The 22,696-nt window shown below is 48.1% G+C and overlaps 1 protein-coding gene across 6 annotated transcripts in view; it reads left to right on the forward strand.

Annotated features, from left to right (window-relative positions):
- C2_1H11orf24 (chromosome 2_1 C11orf24 homolog) overlaps positions 1–21,998 on the forward strand; it is a 300,999-nt gene extending 279,001 nt beyond the window's left edge. For 5 of the 6 annotated variants that reach the window (XM_086957821.1, XM_086957820.1, XM_086957818.1 and 2 more), the window contains 2 exons: positions 10,561–10,677; positions 20,142–21,998. In XM_086957821.1, the coding sequence (XP_086813947.1) occupies positions 10,561–10,677; positions 20,142–21,451 (1,427 nt within the window). In that variant the 3' untranslated portion in view covers positions 21,452–21,998. The remainder of the gene's footprint in view (positions 1–10,560; positions 10,678–20,141) is intronic. The other variant, XM_086957823.1, reaches the window with a different exon arrangement.
- Positions 21,999–22,696: the final 698 nt, after the last annotated feature.

Genomic DNA, 22,696 nt, shown 5'->3' on the forward strand with positions numbered 1-22,696 from the left:
ACCACATCCACCACCACCACGACCACCACCACCACGTCCACGACCGCAAGCACCACGTCCACCACCACCACATCCACCCCCACGTCCACCACCACCACATCCACCACGTCCACCACCACCACGTCCACCACCACCGCGTCCACCACCACCATATCCACCACCACCACATCCACCACCACGTCCACCACCACCACATCTTCCACTACGTCCACCACCACCACGTCTGCCACCACCACATCCACCACCACTACGTCCAACACCACCTCCACCAGCACCATGTCCACCACCACCACATCCACCACTTTTTGTCCACCCCCACCAAGTCCACTACCACGTCCACCACCACCGCTACGTCCTCCACCACCACCACGTCCACCACCACCAAGTCCACCTTCATGTCCACCCCCACCACATCCACCACTACAACATCCACCAATACCATGTCCACCACCACCGGGTCCACCACCACCGCGTCCACCACCACGTCCACGTCCACAACCACATCCACCACCTCAACCACCATGTCCACCACCACCATGTCCACCACCATGTCCACCACGTCCACCACCACCACCACGTCCACCACCACCACCACCACGTCCACCACCACCACGTCCACCACCACCACGTCCACCACCACCACGTCCACCACCACCACGTCCACCACCACCACGTCCACCACCACCACATCCACCACCACCATGTCCACCACCACATCCCACCACCACCACGTCCACCACCACCATGTTCTCCACCGCCACCATGTTCACCACCATGTCCACCATCACGGCCATCCCCACATTCACCATGAGGACACTACCATGTCCACCACATCCACTACCACCACCAAGTCCACCACCACAGCCACCACCACCGCGTCCACCACCACCGCATCACCCACCACCGCGTCCACCACCACCACCACATCCACCGTCACCACGTCCACCGTCACCATGTCCACCACCACCATGTCCACCACCACCATGTCCACCACCACCATGTCCACCACCACCATGTCCACCACCACCATGTCCACCACCACCACGTCCACCACCACCACGTCCACCACCACCACGTCCACCACCACCACGTCCACCACCACCACGTCCTCCACCACCACGTCCACCACCACCATGTCCACCACCACCACATCCACCACCACCATGTCCACCACATCCACCACCACCACGACCACCACCACCACGTCCACGACCGCAAGCACCACGTCCACCACCATATCCACCACCACCACATCCACCCCCACGTCCACCACCACCACCACCACATCCACCACGTCCACATCCACCACGTCCACATCCACCACGTCCACCACCACCACGTCCACCACCACCACGTCCACCACCACCATATCCACCACCACCACATCCACCACCACGTCCACCACCATGTCCACCACCACCACATCTTCCACCACGTCCACCACCACCACGTCCACCACCACCACATCCACCACCACTACGTCCAACACCACCTCCACCAGCACCACGTCCACCAGCACCATGTCCACCACCACCACATCCACCACTTTTTGTCCACCCCCACCAAGTCCACTACCACGTCCACCACCACCGCTACGTCCTCCACCACCACCACGTCCTCCACCACCAAGTCCACCTTCATGTCCACCCCCACCACATCCACCACTACAACATCCAACAATACCATGTCCACCACCACCGCGTCCACCCCCACCACCACGTCCACAACCACATCCACCACCTCCACCACCATGTCCACCACCACCACGTCCACCACCACCACGTCCACCACCACCATGTCCACCACCACCATGTCCACCACCACATCCCACCACCACCACGTCCACCACCACCATGTTCTCCACCGCCACCATGTTCACCACCATGGCCATCACCACATTCACCACGAGGACACTACCATGTCCACCACATCCACTACCACCACCAAGTCCACCACCACATCCTCCACCACCGCGTCCCCCAGCACAGCATCACCCACCACCGTGACCACCACATCCACCACATCCACCACCACATCCACCACCATGTCCCCACCAACACCACCATGTCCACCACCACCATGTCCACCACCACCACATCCACCACCACCACGTCCACCACATCCACCACCACCACGACCTCCACTACCACGTCCACGACCGCAAGCACCACGTCCACCACCATATCCACCACCATGTCCACCACCACCATGTCCACACCACCATGTCCACCACACCCACCTCCACAAACACCTCCACCACCACCACCACATCCACCACCACATCCACCACCACGTCCACCACCACCACCACGTCCACCACATCCACGTCCTCCACGTCCACCATATCCACCACCACCACATCCACAACCGCAAGCACCACGTCCACCAACCCATCCACCACCACTATGTCCACCACCACCATGTCCACACCACCACGTCCACACCACACCCACCTTCACCACCACCACCACACCCACCACCACACCCACCACACCCACCATCACCACACCCACCATCACGTCCACCACCATCACGTCCACCACCAACACGTCCACCACCATGTCCATCACCACCAAGTCCATCACCACCAAGTCCATCACCACCAAGTCCACCAAGTCCATCACCACCAAGTCCATCACCACCAAGTCCATCACCACCAAGTCCATCACCACCATGTCCACCACCACCACGTCCACCACCATGTCCACCACCACCATGTCCACCACCACCATGTCCACCACCACATCCCACCACCACCACGTCCACCACCACCATGTTCTCCACCACCACTGTGTTCTCCACCGCCACCATGTTCACCACCATGTCCGCCATCACCACATTCACCACGAGGACACTACCATGTCCACCACATCCACTACCACCACCAAGTCCACCACCACATCCACCACAACCGCGTCCCCCACCACCGCATCACCCACCACCGCATCACCCACCACCGTGTCCACCACCACCACATCCACCACCACCTCATCCACCACCACATCCACCACCAACACCACCACGTCCACCACCACATCCTCCACCACCACCACGTCCTCTACCACCATGTCCACCACCACATCCACCACCACCACGTCCACCACCACCACGTCCACCACCACCACGTCCACCACCACCACCACCACGTCCACCACCACCACGTCCACCACCACCACGTCCACCACCACCACGTCCACCACATCCACCACCACCACGACCACCACCACCACGTCCACCACCATATCCACCACCACCATGTCCACACCACCATGTCCACCACACCCACCTCCACAAACACCTCCACCACCATGTCCACCACCACCACATCCACCACCACGTCCACCACCACCACGTCCACCACATCCACCACCACCACATCCACCACAACCACATCCACGACCGCAAGCACCACGTCCACCAACACATCCACCAACACATCCACCACCACTATGTCCACCACCACACCCACCTTCACCACCACCACACCCACCTCCACCACCACACCCACCTCCACCACCACCACACCCACCATCACCACACCCACCATCACGTCCACCACCACATCCACCACCAACACATCCACCACCACGTCCACCACCATGTCCATCACAACCAAGTCCATCACCACCACATCCACAACCACCACCACCACATCCACCACTGTGTTTACCACGTCCACCACCACACCCACCACCACCACAACGTACACCACCACATCCAACACCCCCACATCCACCACCACAACTATGTCCACCACATCCACCACCACGTCCACCACCACGTCCACCACCACCATGTCCACCACGTCCACCAACATGTCCACCACCACTTCCACCACATCCACCACCATGCCCACATCCACCACCACCACATCCACCACCACCACGTCCACCACCACCACGTCCACCACCACCATGTCCACACCACCATGTCCTCCACCACCACACCCACCTCCACCACCACGTCGTCCACTACCACCACCAACACATCCACCACCACTATGTCCACCACCACCATGTCCACCACCACACCCACCACCATTTCCACCACCACCAACACATCCACCACCACCACGTCCATTAGAACCACGTCCAACACATCCATCACCACCATGTCCACAACCACCCCATCCACGTTCACCACCACCACCACCACATCCACCACCACATCCACCACCACATCCACCACCACATCCACCACCAACACATCCACCATATCCAGCACCACGTCCATCACCACCATGTCCACAACCACCACGTCCACCACCACCGTGTCCACCACATCAACCACCACCACGTCCACCACCACATCCACCGCCACCATGTCCACAACCAACACCACCACATGCACCACCGCACCCACCACCACGTCCACAACCACCACCTCCACCATCACGTCCACCACCACCACATCTATCACCAAGTCCCCCACCACTTTGTCCACCACCACATCCTCCACCACCACATCCTCCACCACCATCAGGTCCACCAACACACCCACCTCCACCACCACTACCACATCCTTCACCACCACGTCCTCCACCACCACCAGGTCCACCACCACCACACCCACCACCACCACACCTACCTCCACCACCATCACCACGAGGCCACCTCACTCCATCTATCGCCCTCACTCTATCTATCTGTCGCCCTCACTCTATCTATCTGTCGCCCTCACTCTATCTATCTGTCGCCCTCACTCTATCTATCTGTCGCCCTCACTGGATCTAATTGTCGCCCTCACTGGATCTAATTGTCGCCCTCACTCTATCTATCTGTCGCCCTCACTCTATCTATCTGTCGCCCTCACTCTATCTATCTGTCGCCCTCACTCTATCTATCTGTCGCCCTCACTCTATCTATCTGTCGCCCTCACTCTATCTATCTGTCGCCCTCACTCTATCTATCTGTCGCCCTCACTCTATCTATCTGTCGCCCTCACTCTATCTATCTGTCGCCCTCACTCTATCTATCTGTCGCCCTCACTCTATCTATCTGTCGCCCTCACTCTATCTGTCTATCTATCTGTCGCCCTCACTCTATCTGTCTATCTATCTGTCGCCCTCACTCTATCTATCTGTCTATCTATCTGTCGCCCTCACTCTATCTATCTGTCGCCCTCACTCTATCTGTCTATCTATCTGTCGCCCTCACTCTATCTATCTGTCTATCTATCTGTCGCCCTCACTCTATCTATCTGTCTATCTATCTGTCACCCTCACTCTATCTATCTGTCTATCTATCTGTCGCCCTCACTCTATCTATCTGTCTATCTATATGTCGCCCTCACTCACTCTATCTATCTGTCTATCTATCTGTCACCCTCACTCTATCTATCTGTCTATCTATCTGTCGCCCTCACTCTATCTATCTGTCTATCTATCTGTCGCCCTCACTCTATCTATCTGTCTATCTATCTGTCGCCCTCACTCTATCTATCTGTCTATCTATCTGTCGCCCTCACTCTATCTGTCTATCTATCTGTCGCCCTCACTCTATCTGTCTATCTATCTATAGCACCACCACAGCATCACTCAGGGGCACCACCACATCACTCAGGGGCACCACCACATCACTCAGCACCACCACAGCATCAATCTGTGCAACCATTCAACAACTGGTTCAAATATGTTCTCTCAATGTTTCAAGCTTTATTACAAATGACACAAAAAGATGTTAATATTTCACTTCTGTTCTTGGATTTTTTTGTCACAATAAAATACACTGAACATAATCTTCACAAAAGTGATTTACGAATGTTTAAGCTATTGCCATTATAAATTACAATAGCTTTTATTTAAGTATTAATTATTAAAAAAAATAAAAGCCATTGTTATTTGTAATATTAATACATCTAAGTCATGTAAATACAACACATATTGCATTACAAATGCTATAGGTGTCACATTTGCGAAAGTTAAAACTATTGGCATTGTAAATGACAAAGCTATTAATTTTGTTATTTTCAAAACCAACACATAAATAAAAAATGTGTCATTTACAATACCAATAGCTCAAACTTTCATAATGCGAGACCTATTGCATTGCAAATGCTTGTTCTAAAAAGTTCTGCGCTTCTCATGTTCACTAGGTTGTGGTTTCTCGGACCTAAATGTGGTTTACAGCGGGCATTCTGTGTAAAGAAGCCAGTTTTGCCTCTATTTTGGATGTAGAGCCGAGGGATACCAGGAGTAGGCAAGTGCTACAAGAGCAAGCAATGTAATGGGTGATGCCAGACTACTTTTTAACGTGGTGGAGATTTGTTTGAGATATTTTTGGCTGAGTTGGAGAACTTGAGATACGTCTGTGTTTCCACTGGGGTATGTTGATGAGAACGCCTAAGAGAAGGGTGCTTTACTTTCTTCAAGTTAAATAGCAAGCAGATCTCTGCATTCTGGAAGATTGCAAGGATTTTGACGATGACGATCAAATTAATTCAGGGAAGGAGGACTGCAGGCAGGGCTTTAAGTGGGCCGGGTCTCACCGGTGCTGAGCACCAGCATTTTTTTTAAAGGGGTCCTCAAAACGGGTCTCTATTGGGCTCTGTTTTGTGCCCTGGCATAGGCGGTCCGTTTTTTTCCGGACTGCAGTGACAGCAGGCACAGCAATGTGCGTGTGCTCACACTGCTCACTTCTCACTAGTGGAGAAGGGACTGCATGACGTCATGCCAGGTGAACGTAGTGGGGGAAGGGAAATCCTTTAAAGAGTCATTTTCTCTTTGGATTTACCTTCTCTTTTTGAAACTCAGGAGCACAACATCGTTGTGGTGTCACCAGGGCTTAGTGTAAGCTTTTTTAATTTTATATACAACCCATAGTTGCTGCTTATTCATATTATGCAACGAACATCCATTGACAAAGCCAATAGTCCTGACTTGTTGTAGATGTTATGTTACCTGTATCACATATCTGGATGCAATGACAGAAACAGCAAAATACAAGTCGGGGGCACACTATGCTAAGCGCAGATTTTTAGCTTAGGTGTTTTTAAGCCACGCCCTTAATTACATTGGACACGCACCTTTGAGAGACCCCACTGTTTTGTCATCCCACTTAAAGCCCTGACTGCAGGTCTCAAGCTGCAATACATAAACACCAGTCCAAGCACACCTGAGCGAAAGGCCGACAAGTGGGCAAGATCACTGGTGTGCAGGCATTCACACAGTGCCACTCCTACTGCAACCAGTGCCAGGAGGCCATAAATATGGCAGACATTGCTTTACAAATTGAGTAGTTTTGACCCTCTATCGAACAGTTGAGTTGCCATGTAAACCTTTAAATGGGCCTTACTTTTTATGGCTGAACGAACAAGAAATGTGGGTGAGATCCAGCTGCTCACCGGCAGCAGGTACTCCAATACCATATACTCACCTGGACCCATAAAAACTCTTACACAACCTGGCAATAACCGCCGGAGTCAAAGTTTATGATTTTCTACCATTTCAAGATGTCACCCCTTATTCCCGACTAATCTTTCACTGATCAAAAAGTTCTTTCCTCTGGTCAATGGACCATTAGTTGAACTACTTGATGGTGAAATGACAAAATGATCTTGTTACATTAATGAAATGACCACAGACTCTGGAAATATTTTAAATCTTTAATTATTTTCATGTGAACCACTTAACGGGTACAGTACAGTCTCTGTCACTCATAGGAAGGAAGATTCAGTTACTCAATCATCAAACTCATACTTTATATCTTGCAATGACTTATGCTCAAAAAGGAGAGGATAGAGAGAAAGGAACATTGGGACATACACAGAAATATAATTCCCTAGGATGATGTGAAAACCAACCCCCTGGCCAAGGAGCTGGGAAGGGTCCCCCAGGAAAGATCAGGTGACAAAGGCATCAGGACAAGATAGAAGAGCTCTCTATCACCAACGCTTGCGTAGCACCCATCTCGGATACTCTCTTCCTCCTCAAGATTCTTCCGCAATCTTCTTCTAAGTAAATTAATTTAAGATAAAGTGGCTCTGCATTCGATTCCTAATCAGCATCTCTCGTCATTCTGACAGCATCACGAGCTCTGCAGCATTCAGCAAATATCCATCTAACTAACTAACTTAGACTACCTCAATTATACCATACAATATTCGTGTACGACCCATTATATGTTTCAATATCATGAAACTACTAACTCTGATTGGACAGGCAAGGGAGGGTGATCATCACACCATGCTTATTTTTCATCTTAGTCTATCAGTCTATTATTCAAAGAACCCATCCTTAATTTTGTATTCTCAAATCTTTATTCCCACCCGTATTCACATCATATTAGCAACAAATGTAAACATTTCCATGCATGTCTTTTCATTCAGGAGTCTTTTTGTTTCTGGTTCCCACAGTATGTTTCTTTTGCGTCCTTGGTTGGCGTTCAAGACTCGCATCACTTCTTCTGGCTCAATCACACTACGCATGTGCGGAGGTCAGGTGGGTTATAGACTCTGGATTCGTACGAGAGGCCCAAAAGCATACTAATAGGAAAGTCAAACAGACAAATATTAATTTCAAGATAAAATGGTTTCACTGTGTACCACCTATCTCTACTCTAATCCCACTCAATTATTAATGCTTTGCCCGCATTAGTAAAATAGCTTGTGTTAGTTTCAGCAGAGCAGATGCTAAGCATGTGAGTTCTCAAGCAGCCATTTTAATAGCGTCTGCGCAGGCGCAAGAAATTCCCTCCAAGCGATAGCTCATCATACTGCGTAGGTGCACTTGACGCATGCGCAATAAAGATTTCCCGTTAGCAGCCATTTTAGAATTTCACTTCAGTTACTTATTAGTAAAACACGTAGGCAAGCTTCTCTGTCTTTTATGTTTAATGTTGTGCGTATTAATTTACAAAATACGTGGTTAATACAATATTAGAAGTTAAATGAGAGGATTGAGAGTCTCTTTTCTAAGAGTCCTTGCTCCATCAGTTGTTTGAAGACCATAAGTCGTTAGAGAGTTGCGTGAGATTTCTTTTAGTCACTGTCATACGGCTGTAACTCAAAACCAACAAATCGTTCATGTTTGCCTCTTCCATGCTCTCCTGACTTTACATATCACGTATCCCCAAATGCCTGGATCTTCCTGTCCTCTGACCAGGGCCAGACTGGGAACAAAAACCGACCCCGGCAAAGTGCTCGGCCGGCCCCTCAGAGGGGGATGGGGGGTGTGACCGAGCTCTTTGCCAGGGACGGTTTTGGGCCGATTTTGTATCCTGCAAAAACGGCCCTGTAACAAAAACGGCCGCCAGGGGCCCAAAACTGGCCCCCACCCTTGCGGCCGACCGGGGGATTGCCCGGTGCCCGCAAGGGCCAGTCCAGCCCTGCCTCTGACATCTTCTCTAGCCCCAAGTCCTCGACTACAAGTGGGTTGGTAAGGGGTGAGTTATTAACCAGACCCTATGGATACAATGCCATTACCCCTGGGTGAGGTATTTACCGGATTCAGTAAACACTTTCTACACTGAGTTTGTATGGAAGGCGGGGAGATTTAGAGGTGAAATTGGTGTTTACTGCATTGACTTCTGTATGTATCGAATTTTTCTCCCATTCTCACGGATTTTCTCGCACATTTCTCCCTGAAAAACATCAACAGATTTCACCTGCATAAATCAGCAGTAGGAAATTGAATAATTGCGGTATTTATGCAAACCCCTGGATTCTAAACTGTGTGCAAACAATCGCACTTACAACGCGGGGCTAAATCTTTACATCTCGCTTAAAATCTTTTCTTTGGGCCAGTCTGTCCCTGTTGCTGGGCTCCAGAAACGTCTGGATTTCACCGTGACGGCAACTATTATTTAAAAGTGTTTGTTGGGCTACAATATTCTGCAGCCGGTTTTCCCCTTTGGTTGTTTCCACTTGTAATACGAGCGGTTTCAATTGTAGATTGAAAACATAATAGAAACTTTTTCTGCTCTCCTCGTGGTGCTCCAGTTTTAAGTTTTATATTGAAATGGTGGTGCATCAGAATGTGTCAGTGGTTCCGTACTCGGGGATATTAGTGGGTCACAGTGGTGGGTCCTGGATGTTAATATATCAGCGTTTACACGAGCACCAGGCAGCGGTTGTGCTTCACACATGTCAGTCCCCCCCCCCCCCCCCCCCCCCCCCCCCCCCCCCCCGCCCCCATCGAAGGCACATGCAGTCCGAGGCTTACCTGTGTATAAATACCGTGTTTTCTGCAGGAAGAGACATTGAGCAGTCGCAGAAAATAGATCAGTGGAGACATGAGGCGATACAAATGGGGTGGAGTCTTTCTCAGAGAACACACTATTTTAATGGCCGTCTTTAAAGGCGTGTGTGTTTGTAAACTCAGAACTCAACGTGTCTTAGATAACAAGAGTCTGTTGGGTTGTAAAATGTTTATGCGGTCTGATACGGCAGGTGTAGCGGAGCAGTGACCTGTGTCGCTTGTTTTTACGGGGAGTTTGCAATTGCGTAAAATACAGATAAGAAGCCATATAAATCAATGTTACTGCTTTTTGTGGCACACCTGTGCTTCGAACCCCATTCTGCCCGTCCTTACACTTGTGCCTTGTTTCCGTTGTGTCCTTTCAGATGGGCTGAGTTGCAACTGGTCCACTGTGTACCGGAAGCGCTGCCTGCTCGTGCACTGCCGCCGCCTCCCTCTTTGTCTGAGACTGAAAGGCGGTGACGTTGCAGGACTACTCGCAGGTAATTGTGCCCGCTGGAATGGGTAAGCCATTAGCATGACCGGTGATAGTAGTGCGGCCTGTAGGTGGGCCTGGGGTAGGGCTCAGTCCTGTACAAATAATGCTCAAGGCCGTCCCGGCCAAGCATACGTCACTCGTTAACTCCACACAGGGCCTGCATGCTACTGACTGGGCGATACTGGCTGAGGTCATTTGTGGGCCGTTGCTTGTTGATGTCCGCGTTGGCCTTTACTTAGTCCTAGGGTGACCAGTCGTCCCGGATTCGCCCGGACAGTCCCGGTTTTCCGCCAGCTGCCCCGTCAGATTTCATGAAATGAAGCTCATGTCCCGGTTTTAGAGCGGGACGGCTAAAACTGGTGGGAGGTATCTTTTTATGTTTTGGAAAGCAGGGACAGTTGGCAGCTGTTATAAGAAAGCAATTTTTTAATTAACAGGCATGCTACTGGCTCTAAAAATTGCATTTTATTTATGTTCTTGCTGCCTTTTTTGTAATTCTCTGCTATGGAGCACTGTCGTTCTTGGCGCTGGGTTGAAGTAAAATGGTAGTCCTTCTTCTGTTTTGGGGAAATGTCATTTCAGCTCTCACAGTGCTTTGGTATAGGGTGTATGGGCTGAGTAGAGTCCAGCACAGGGCCTGTCAAGAAGGTAAAATAATCTGTGGGCACTGGCCCCAATCATACACCCAAAAAATGGGGAAGCCGAGATGGAGCCAAAGATGTGCATACATTTGACAGTTTGGGTTGAAAAGACTTGCCAATCCCATTGCCCCCTTCGGTCTGTGAGACCTCTTGCTGGTTTTGGTGCAGTGTTTTTGGGAGCTGGACAGAGGTTTAGAGAGGTACACATAGTCCGGGCTACTATTGGGCTACAGCTGTTCCAGTCGTGTCCCCCTGAGGACATCAGGGCATCTATTTGGGGGGGGGGGGGGCTGGCTTTGGGGTTTGTACATCTGCAAACTGCTCCTGTCTGACAGCTGGAATCCCTGATTTTATTTCCTAATTATGTCTTGATTTCTGGCAGCTTCTTCACCCCCACCAGTCTTCGAAACAAAGGAATTTGAGGGGTAATCTGTATTTCGATACTGAGTTAAGCAACTTAATATTTTGGTTGACACTACTATTTTCAGACTCTTTACCTCTTTGAAATAAACGTGCTAACCAAGTTTAGTCTGAGGTGCAGCAGGAAATCAGATTCCCAGGAGAATATGCTCATCATTCACCATTCTGGTGTCTCTTAACCAGAGGTTCTTTGCTTTCAGTGCACAAGTTATTAGTTTAGGAGAGGGGACTCTGTTTGTTTACCTTGTCGTGGTATGGCCCATTTTCCTGCCGCCTGAATCATCACTCCGGTGGGACACCAGGTCCCAGAGTGCACTGCGCACCAATCACCGCAGCAGCTGACAGGGAGAGGCCTGGTCACCTTGCGCTTTTATCGCTGCCTTCTCCCCCGCTGCGCAGGACTCTTTTGGTTTGCCTCGTCGTGCTGTAGTCCATCTTCCTGCCGCCCGCATCATCACTCTGGTGGGATACCAGGTCCTAGAGTGCACAGAACACCAATCAGCCACAGCAGCTGACCGGGAGAGGTGTGGTCACCTTGCGCTTTTAGCGATGCCTTCCCCCCTGCTGCGCGGGACGCTCCCGGGCAAAGCCCGGGCCAAGGGTGGGCCCGTCATTGCCAGGAAGAGGCAGGGCAGAGCCACCCCTCTTTCGCCTGGCTATTCGCAAACCACAGCCGGCCAGGTACTGACATTAGACATCTGAGGTACTGTGTACCCATGACTCTGTTTTATACATGGCCCTGGACAAGGCCTAGTACTCTTTGTCACTGACTACTAGCGAATTGGGCCTGTTTGCGGTTTGATTTGCTTTTTATTTTTGTTTATTTATTGCTTTTGACTAGACTGCTGAGCAAACCCCTTTGTTTGTGTTTCAGCCTGCCATCACCTAGCTACAGCCCATTGACTGAGTGACCGTATAATTCACTCATTAAGCTGCGTGTCGGCTTAGTCAACTTTGTGCTTGATATTTTGTTTCTACCCCTCTAACCCTGCAGATAGCCCTTTAAATTCAGAAGCCTTACAGCAGGCATTCTCGTGTGGGGTATTTGTCATCTGGAAGATGTAGTTACTAGTAGTACCTTTACTAACCCCAGTGTCCGGGTGGGTGTTGACACCTGCATAAACAATAACCCTCACTATCCTATACAGTCCCCCACTAACCTCCCTCCTCCTAATTTAGGACTCCATGATTGGAATAGGCACCGAGGCGAGAATCATCAGGTCCGTGGAATTTTGAGCCCAAGACCCGCCGAGGCGGGGAATTGAACCCTGGTCCCGGGCTAGACCTCTGCATCAGGGTCTGCCGCTCTAATCATTGAGCCACACTTCTCGGGTTAAGTAGCTAATTGTCACTCCCTCACTGGAACAACCTAATTGAGGGATATGACATTTCCATTTTCCAGGAAACATGGAGCCTGGTCCCCCTATTTAAATCAGGCCTTATGAGTTTCTCCTCACCGGCAATGGCAATTGGGAGAGGGTGCATAGTGCTACATAATAACATGATGTAGGGCAAGGGAAAGTTATTTGCACAGTAGTGGAACTTTACATCAGTGGAATAGTAAGCTTCACTCCAGTGACACAGTTAAAAAGGCCTGTTCACTTTATTAACCATTGTCACAAAAAATGGTAAGTTGCCACCACGGCTTTCATGCTACTTATCTCTGGATAAGAGCAGTACCCCTTCACTTCGAAGGTGTGCACCCCTCCCAGTCTAACAAGACAGCAATCCATGAGACCGGACGAAGGCATGACGCACATGCATGATCCGTGATTGCCTATGACGAAAAACTCGGTACCAAGTACCCAGATATCTCTGCAGCTGGGGCACTCGGGGCAGTGGTGCCTGTCCATTACCATACAGGCAGCTCTATCACCCAAACCGTGTCCTGCCGACACACAACCTCCCTGTTTGAGGTAGGATCTGCCATATCCTCCAGGCGTGGCAAAACATTACTTTTGTTGTGCAATGTGTATACATCTCATTCCTTTCTACCAAACTGCATCTTCCACCCTCATCAGAGTGACTGGCAAAGGAACAAGTCTGTTTTGCAGCATGAAGTGCAGGCTTTTTTGGCCAAAGGGAACATAGAGCCGATTCCGGATTCAAAAGCAGAAACTGGGTGTTCCTCCTTGTGCTGAAGGTCTTCATCCTATTTTGGATCCTCGCTCTGGTAGCAATATCCTGCGAAAGGACAAATTGAAGATGTTTTTGCTAGCCAAAGTTCTTTCATGTGGACTCTGGCAAGTGTATAGTAGTATTGGACCTGCTGGATGCTTGTTGCCATATTTTCTAACTGCAGGCCCACAGATGTTTAGTTCGGTTCACCGTGCATTAGGAACATTTTTTGTTTGTGATGCTCCCCTTTGGCCTCACCAGTGCTCCTCGGGTGTTCACGAAAGTGATGGCAATGGTTGCTTTCCACCGTTGGAGGTTGGGTTCAAGTGTTCCAGTCTTCCCTGACTGGTATTTGGAAGAAGGCTCACCCCAGACAACAGCAAACCTTCTAACATCACTAGAGTTTACTATCAATGTTCCGAAGTCACACCAAACTCCTTTGCAGGTGCTACCATTCGTCAGATACATCCTGGATATAAAAATGACTTGATAAGACTTCTATCCGCAGATGCCTTACCTTAGAATTATCCCCAGGCGTCAGACTGGATCTAGAAATGTTTCATGAGTGGTACCCTTGCATGCCGGTAGGTGGCATTGTTCTGCTCCACTTGGTGTCATCCGCGCCGGAAATTACATTTGCATGCCTATACTGGCTCCACCCAGGCACGCAGAAGTCGGTTCTTTTCTTTCTGCGCCAGTCAGTGCAGATCTGGGAGGAGCTACCTGTTAGTAATTTTTTGACTAGGTTTTTTTCTTATTAAGGATATCCTCCTGGTGTGGCAGTATAACATAGTCTAGGAAGGCCGGCTTCAAGCCATGCAGCGCCTGTCACTAGCAGATCCCTCCAAGGAAGAGAAGCAACTTCACTATCTGGACCCAGAAAGAGCATTATTGTTCTAGCTTGACCACACACGAAAGTTCCGGGTGGACGTCCAACTCTTCTTGGGGTATGAAGGAGCGAAGAAAGGACCGGCCCTACAGAAGACACCATCTCCTAATGGATAGTTCTCTGTATCAAAATCTTCTGCGCTTTGGCTAAGAAGCAACCCTCTAAGGGTGTGTATGCACTAATTTTAGTAGAGCTAAAGCTGCAACCACTGCATTAGATTGTGGTGTTCCGGTCCTGGACGTCTGCCAGGCCGCAAAGTGGACTAACTTGCACACGTTCACAACACCATATTGCCTGAACAGTCAGGTCTGTCAGGGTGGGCACTTTACCTGTTCGGTCCTGCAACACTTTTTTGCTATGAAATTGTTTTACAGACCCAACTCCGGGAAGGTATTACTTGGGTATCTAATCTATTCTAAGGCTTTTGTAGCTTGAAGTCTCTATCAGATGGAGAAATTACTTCTCTTTGGTAATGCCTTATCTGTTAGCGGCTATTTGTAGCTGGAGATTTCTTACTGACCCACCCATCCTTCCCGCTTTGTGATCAGATTTCTAGGGACAGGGCTTTCCCCTTTCAGGGCCCTAATTGTCCACACCAGTGGTCAGTCTACTTCATGTCTCGGTGCCTCTGGTGTGAAAAGTTGCAAAGAGTAACTGACGTTAAATCGCCTGAGTGGTTACTATATAGACACTGGAAACATTATTTTTGACGTGGATGACGCAGACTACACCATGCAGAGCCAAACAATGTCACCTACCAACTCGCAGGGGTAATGTTCACAAAAAAATTCTGAATCCAGTCTGATGCCTGGGAATAGTTCTAAGGTAAGGAATCTGCAGATAGATGGTCTCTACTAGATAAGGTGTTACCAAAGGTAAGTAACTTGTCCTTTTGTGCCTTTACTCTGAAGCAGAGTCCAAGACATTGAAGCTTTGATCCAGGTGTTTTAGTCTCTGTACTGGATTTCAGTGAGGATGACTCTGAGGCTACTAAGACTGTTGGCCTCCAGCCTCTTACTAGTCGAACATGCCAAATGGCACATGCAGGCTTTGCAGTGTGATCTGAAACCCAAGTGGGCGCAGCACTCTGGTAACCTGTCCGATTCCATCCAGGCATCAGAGAGCCTGCAAAAAGATCTGAGCTAGTGTCTGCTTGACGACAGCGGCAGACTCTTCTCCTTACCTCACCCAGATCTGACGATGGTGATACATGCATTGCTGCTGGATTGAGAGTGTCATCTGGGAGTGGCAGAGATCAAAGTCCTTTGGTCTGCGGCAGAAACTTGCCTCTACATCAGTCTGTTGCAGTTGAGAGTGATTCACGTAGCTTTGAGGACAAACATTAAAGGGTGGCTGGAACAGGTTCTCACAGACCACACGAGAGCAGAGGACGACCCGGGACCAGGGTTCGATTCCCGGCGCGGCAGGTTTCTGGACCAGGGTCAGCGGACTCGATAATTCTCTCGCCTCGGTGCCCACTCTGATCAGCGATCACACTCGGCAACTCTGGGCATTAGCTTGCCTCATCTTCACTAACGGCCCCACCAGACCGCCGGGGATGCCTGGTCTCACCCTGGAGATACCCATTAAGGGACCATCTCTCAGGGAAGCCAGGAAGGGTTTCGCAGCGGTCGAAGCGCCTTGGGACCCTACGGGTAAGTAGTGCGCTATATAAATGCCTATACATTTACATTTACATACATACTGCCATGTGTGGTACTGCAACACAACTATTGCATTTTAATGATAAGAGCCATATCAACTTCACAGTTCAAGGGAATCTTGACATTATACATGAGAGTACAAATTGTTGCAATTTTGCCTGATTGGGATGATCAAGGCAATGCCATGTGGTACTGCAAAAAGCAGATGCAAAAACAAATAATGCAAAAAGCCAGGCATGGTGGGTCTTGGTTCCTGTGCCTGTAGGCTTTACGCCTCTGGAACTTTTTGAATTGTCAGAGCATTTCTCTGGTCATTAACCACCTGGCAGAATATTCGAAAGCCAAGAAGAACAAATTCTGCTACCCAAAAGTGGATCACAAATGATAGTCCGACCCAGAGGTGGTGCAGGGCGTTTTCCAGCAGTGGGGAAAACCCTTATTTTATCTCTTTGCCACCACTGAGAATGCAATGTCAACACTTTTTTCACTGTGGAGTTGCTAATAAGGCTCTCTCATTTGGGGATATTCTGTCACAACAGCCTTTGAGGCTACTCAGACTGTTGGCCTCCAGCATCTTACTAACCGAACATGCCAAATGGCACATGCAGGCTTTGCAGTGTGATCTGAAATCCAAGTGGGTGCAGCACTCTGGTAACCTGTCCGATTCCATCCAGGCATCAGAGAGGCTGCAAAAAGATCTGGGCTAGTGTCTGCTTGACGACAGCGGCAGACTCCTCTCCTTACCTCACCCAGATCTGACGGTGGTGACACATGCTTTGCTGCTGGATTGAGAGTGCCATCTGGGAGTGGCAGAGATCAAAGTCCTTTGGTCTCCGGCAGAAACCTGCCTCTACATCAGTCTGTTGCAGTTGAGAATGATTCATGTAGCTTTAAGGACAAACATTAAAGGGTGGCTGGAACAGGTTCCCACAGACCACACTGCCATGTGTGGTACTGAAACGCAAACTATTGCATGTTAATGTTAAGAGCAATATCAACTTCACAGTTCAAGGGAATCTTGACATTATACATGAGTACAAATAGTTGCAATTTTGCCTGATTGGGATTATCTTGGCAATGCCATGTGGTACTGCAAAAAGCAGATGCAAAAACAAATGCAAAAAGCAGGGCATGGTGGGTCTTCGTTCCTGTGACTGTAGGCTTTACGCCTCTGGAACTTGTTGAATTGTCAGAGCATTTCTCTGGTCATTTACCATCTGGCAGAATCTCCGAAAGCGAAGAAGAACAAATTCTGCTACCCCAAAGTGGATCACAAATGATAGTCCGATCCAGAGGTGGTGCAGGGCGTCTTCCAGCTGTGGGAAACCCCTTATTTTATCTCTTTGCCACCACTGAGAATGCAATGTCAACACTTTTTAACACTGTGGAGTTGCTAAAACGGCTCTCATATTTGGGGATATTCTGTCACAACAGCAGGGCATGATCTTGCACATGGGCATAGCCAACCTACATCTTCATGTGTGGAAATTGAATGGCAGCAGTTGATTTCATTTGATCTCATGCCTGAGAGTGTTGATATCTTGAAAGCTAGACACCCTTCCATATAGTCATTGTATGCTGTATGCAGGGACAAGTTTGTTAACTGGTGGAACAGCAACTAGATGTTGTATATATTTTTTTATTTTTGGCCCAGCGCGAACTTGCACTGGGCACTGTCAAAAAATTACATGCTGACTCTTTCAGCTTTTTTGCATTTGCCGGATCAGCCTTCTTTGCTAAAATCACCTGTTGTGATGGGACTCCTTAAAGATTATAACACATGTTCCAGCCAAAGTACTTTGTGATACCACACTATGACTTGAATGTGGTTTTCACTTTTCTTATGTGCACTTATTTTGGGTCTAAGCACAGTTGTCCACTGTACCTCTTGACCCTGACATTTTTTCCAGTCATGATAATGGCTTTCATCTTATGAATGAGCTGCAGGCACCCAGTCCAACTGCCTTATGCAACATTATTTCCAGACAATCTGGTGTTGAAAACCTGTGCTGCATTTCTTCCAAAATTAGTAACATCTTTCCATGTTGGGCAGGCTATCACCCTACTGGCATTTTTTGCCCTTCCTCATTCCTCGAGAGGAGGAGAGACTGCATCATTTGGAACGCAAATGAGTCTTAGTTTTGACATTGATCGTACCAGAGACCATCCGCTGAACGATCTGCTCTTTGTGAGCTTCACAGGGGTAAAGAAAGGTGAGGTAATACAGAAAGGAACCATCTCTAGGTGGATAGTAGTCTGCGTTAAAACCCGCTACACATTAGCTAAGAATTTACCCACTGAAGGGTTACGGCTCATTCCACTCGAGCCAAGGCTGTTACTACTGCTTTGCCAAGCAGGAGTACGCATCCTAACATCATTCCGGCTGCTGTGGGGGCATCAGTGCAAATATTCACAAAGCGCTACTGCCTAGACAGTTAGGTTTGTAGGGATGGGCATGTTGCCCGTGAGGACCTGCAGGACTTTTTGGTCTGAGTGATTGCACAGACCCACCACCTTGGGGAGGTAGTGCTTGGGTATCTATTCGCTAGGCGAGGAGTCTCTGGTTAGAAGTATCCATCAGAAGAACAAGTTACTTACATTCGTCAACACTTTTGCTGGTGGATACAGACACTAGCCACAGATTCCTCACCACCCTTCCCTCCCGCCCCGCCTCCCCCACCCCCACATTCTGTAGAATAAGGTTACAATCTAGAAATCTGCACACTGGTTATACCAGTTTGCAGATGAGCTCTGCATCTCAGGGTACAGACAACCTTCAAAAGAAACTTATTTCAGCAAATATGTGTGGTGCTTACATGTGGCTCTGTTTGACATTTCCGTAGCGGAATGAAGTTGGTGTGGAGCTGCATGGTTCCACCTTCCAGCACGCAGGAGTCTTGCTTTAGAATTTCTCTAGATTCCGTCTGATTCCTGGGAATATTTACAAACTGAGCAACCCGTGGTGAGGTACAATATCCAATATACCAGTTTTAATCCTTTAGCTCACACCCCCCCTACTTCACGAACCACCTCACCTGGATTCGTCATATTGCATCCTCTTAAAAGATCTCCGCTAAAGTGACCCTTCGGGGGACCCGTATTGAATTGCAGCGCTGGGCAGATGAGGAGCACCGCCCTCTGATGAAGCATGGCATCCTCTAGGGGATGTGTGAGGGCACTATGAACAGCCCAGCTGACAGTCTCTGTCCAGTACCCTGGCACAAGGTACTCTCCACCCTTGAGAGATCTTACCTCTCTTTCTATCCTTGATAGGAGCATTGCCCCTTGTTGAAACTTTGCAGCACAAGTCGGTGCTCTACCTGAAATTTGCACTTTCCCATATTGTTAGTTACTTTTGGTTTTGTAATCTTTAATTCTTACCTGTATCAACTGTAAGACCACGTACATTCTGTTGTGCTTGACCTGTATAATTGTTACTGCATAAAGTATTATTGGAAATGTTCGCTTGCTAGGAATATAACTAATAGAAATGTATATATATATATTTATTTTTATCTGACAACCTCACTACCAGTTCACTGTAACCTTGTATAGTGCAACGAACTTTACTCAAAATGATTGCATGAGGGAGAAACAGAAAGAGGGCTCTTGCACGGAAGCATTTTGTATGTTTTAGAAACACTGAGCATTGCCAGAAAATACTCTGAGATTTAGGTACATTTGGTGTTGCCTATTCTGCTCCATTCTTTATAACACCCTGTTTACCTTACTGCAGGTTTCAAAGATTTTACAAAGAGGAAGAAAAGAGATGCCTTGGATGTGTTATATTTAAAAAGAAGAGCTGCAAATGAAAATGACTCTATCACAACCAATGGTACAGTGACCTCAGCAGCAATGCCTACTACCTCACCAACAACTATATCAGTGAACCAAGAAGCTACATTGGTGCCACTACCAGAAACCTCTTCAACCACCAATAGAACACTAACAGCCACTTCAGCGACCCCAAAGTCAACCAGCTCTCAATCAACGAATATTACCATACAAGCCCCTACAAACACCACTCAGCCATCTACTTCAGGTATTTTAACAACTTTATCGACTATTCAGACAGCAACCCATAGCAGAGAAACAACGTTGGTCCCCGAGCCAGCAGTTGTATCTTTACATACAACTTCAAACTCTTCTACACTTACAATGTCTCTCACTCCAAAAACCACATACGCAACACCAGCAAGCCAGGGAACAGCTGAAGCTACTACAGAAACGTCGAACTTGACACTGAAATCAACAGATGGGACCAGCTCCTCCACCAAGAAACCATCCCCGCCAACAAGTCCACAGATTTATACAGTACCCTCGCAACCTGAGCCAACCGGTTTCATAACATCAACCACCAAATCAGCTACACTCAGAGATGCTGATACTTCTACAGTGGAGATAGATTTGACCACCGTAATACCAAATTCAACTATTACATATACCACTGAACCTCAATCACAGACCTCCGCTTTGGAAACCATAAACACCACGCAGTGGGCCAAAAATGATTCTCTATTCTACAACACAACAGATCGCCTTCTTGTGTCAGTTACTGGGCTGGCATTTAACATAGTGACCGAAGCAACCCCCACTATTACCGAAATTATTTCAGTTATAAAGACCCCCAAAACCACCCTTTTACCTACCACCACGCATAAACAAACTGTCCCTATTAAGACTGAAGAGCCTCCAACTTCCACTGCGACTCCCATAAAAGTAACTGCTACGTCTAAAACCACACTGCCCACTTTACAAGATACACACAGAACGGGTTCCACAAACTTTACCCCGCAGAGCTCTACAAGCATCCCAGGGGGCAGCCAAAATGATGTGAACCGTGACAAATATTTGAGTGCCACATGGCCTTTAGCGAGACATTTGATGGACACAAGTTCACTTTTAGCTGTTCTTTTATTTGGTATTGTATTTTTCCTAGCAGTAGTTTTTGTATTTGCTTCCCAAGCCTATGAGAGCTACAAAAAGAAGGACTACACCCAAGTGGACTACCTAATCAATGGAATGTACACAGACTCAGAGCTTTGAAATGACACTGGCAGAAACTAAGGTCTACAACATCATATTGTAGAAGCTTTTTTTATATTCTCTTGAACGGTAGTGAATGACAGTGCTTCCAAATGAATTACGGTGCAATTTAGGAAATATGCCATGGACTGTTAATTTTAACATTTTATCACAGTGGATCAACGGGATGCCTACCAGTATTTAAAGTTGGAAATATGAATGCAAATCAGCAACCTGATCGGAATAAAATCAATGGCTAGCCCATTTAGGAATTGCTTGAAGCTGTATAATTAAGCCTTTCTTCCATTTTAATATTTGTTTCTTCCTTATGCCTCAGAAATCAAGTGGGGGCAGGGAAGGTGTACTATCCAGCACTTTATCTTCTACTTTTGTATTTATATGAAATGTGTTAAAATATAGCAACATAAAAGTGCCATTGCTAATTTTATTGCTGATAACTGTCTTTTCTTCTGGAATACATTTTAACGTGCCAACTATACAGCTATATGATTTTATTTTTATATACATCATGGAATAAAATGTTAAATAAAGATAATTTTCGGAAGAATTGTGACTTTGTATCGTATGTTTATTCGATTACAAAACTAGAGTGACAACATTTCAAGTGAACTGTAAGGCACAGAATAGTAAATGATCAAAAAAAGCAAGCAAACTGTTGTTTATTATAGAATATTAACTGAGTTGCCATCATCAACGATGGAAATAGTAGCTGAGTCAACCACATGACCTCTTGGCATTCATGGCCTTGGTGGATCTTCCTTTCTTTTAAGTCTTTAAAACAAAAAAAAGAGAAAAGCACAAGCCAGCTAGATTCCCCTATATAAAGGCACACATTGAACAGTCCTCAAATTAATTCTATAGTTTAAAGGTCTTTACATTTTATTTTAGCAGTAATATTGAAGGCTGAGCTTTGGTGACATTTCTGTTTACCATATTCACTTTAAGTCCTCAGCCTGTAGAAACAAGCGATGCGCTGATTTGATTCGGAGTTTTAAGGAGACCTTACAGTTGATGAGATGATCACCCTAAGGGACTTTGACCTTCTGTGATGGGAGGAATGCCGAGCCTCTCGGGTCGGAGCTCGCAGACGGGCGTCACCGTCATACATTGCAAACGAACCACACTTCTCTTTCAGAAGCACAGCGAGCCCACCAGTCGGTTTGTAAGCCAATTTCATTCATTCTGGTCCTATACACAATGCAGCTTAACATGTTTCAACTCTCCTAGGTCTTAGTCTTATGCTAA

This window comes from Lissotriton vulgaris, chromosome 2_1, assembly GCF_964263255.1.
Source record: "Lissotriton vulgaris chromosome 2_1, aLisVul1.2, whole genome shotgun sequence".
Lineage (NCBI taxonomy): Eukaryota > Metazoa > Chordata > Amphibia > Caudata > Salamandridae > Lissotriton > Lissotriton vulgaris.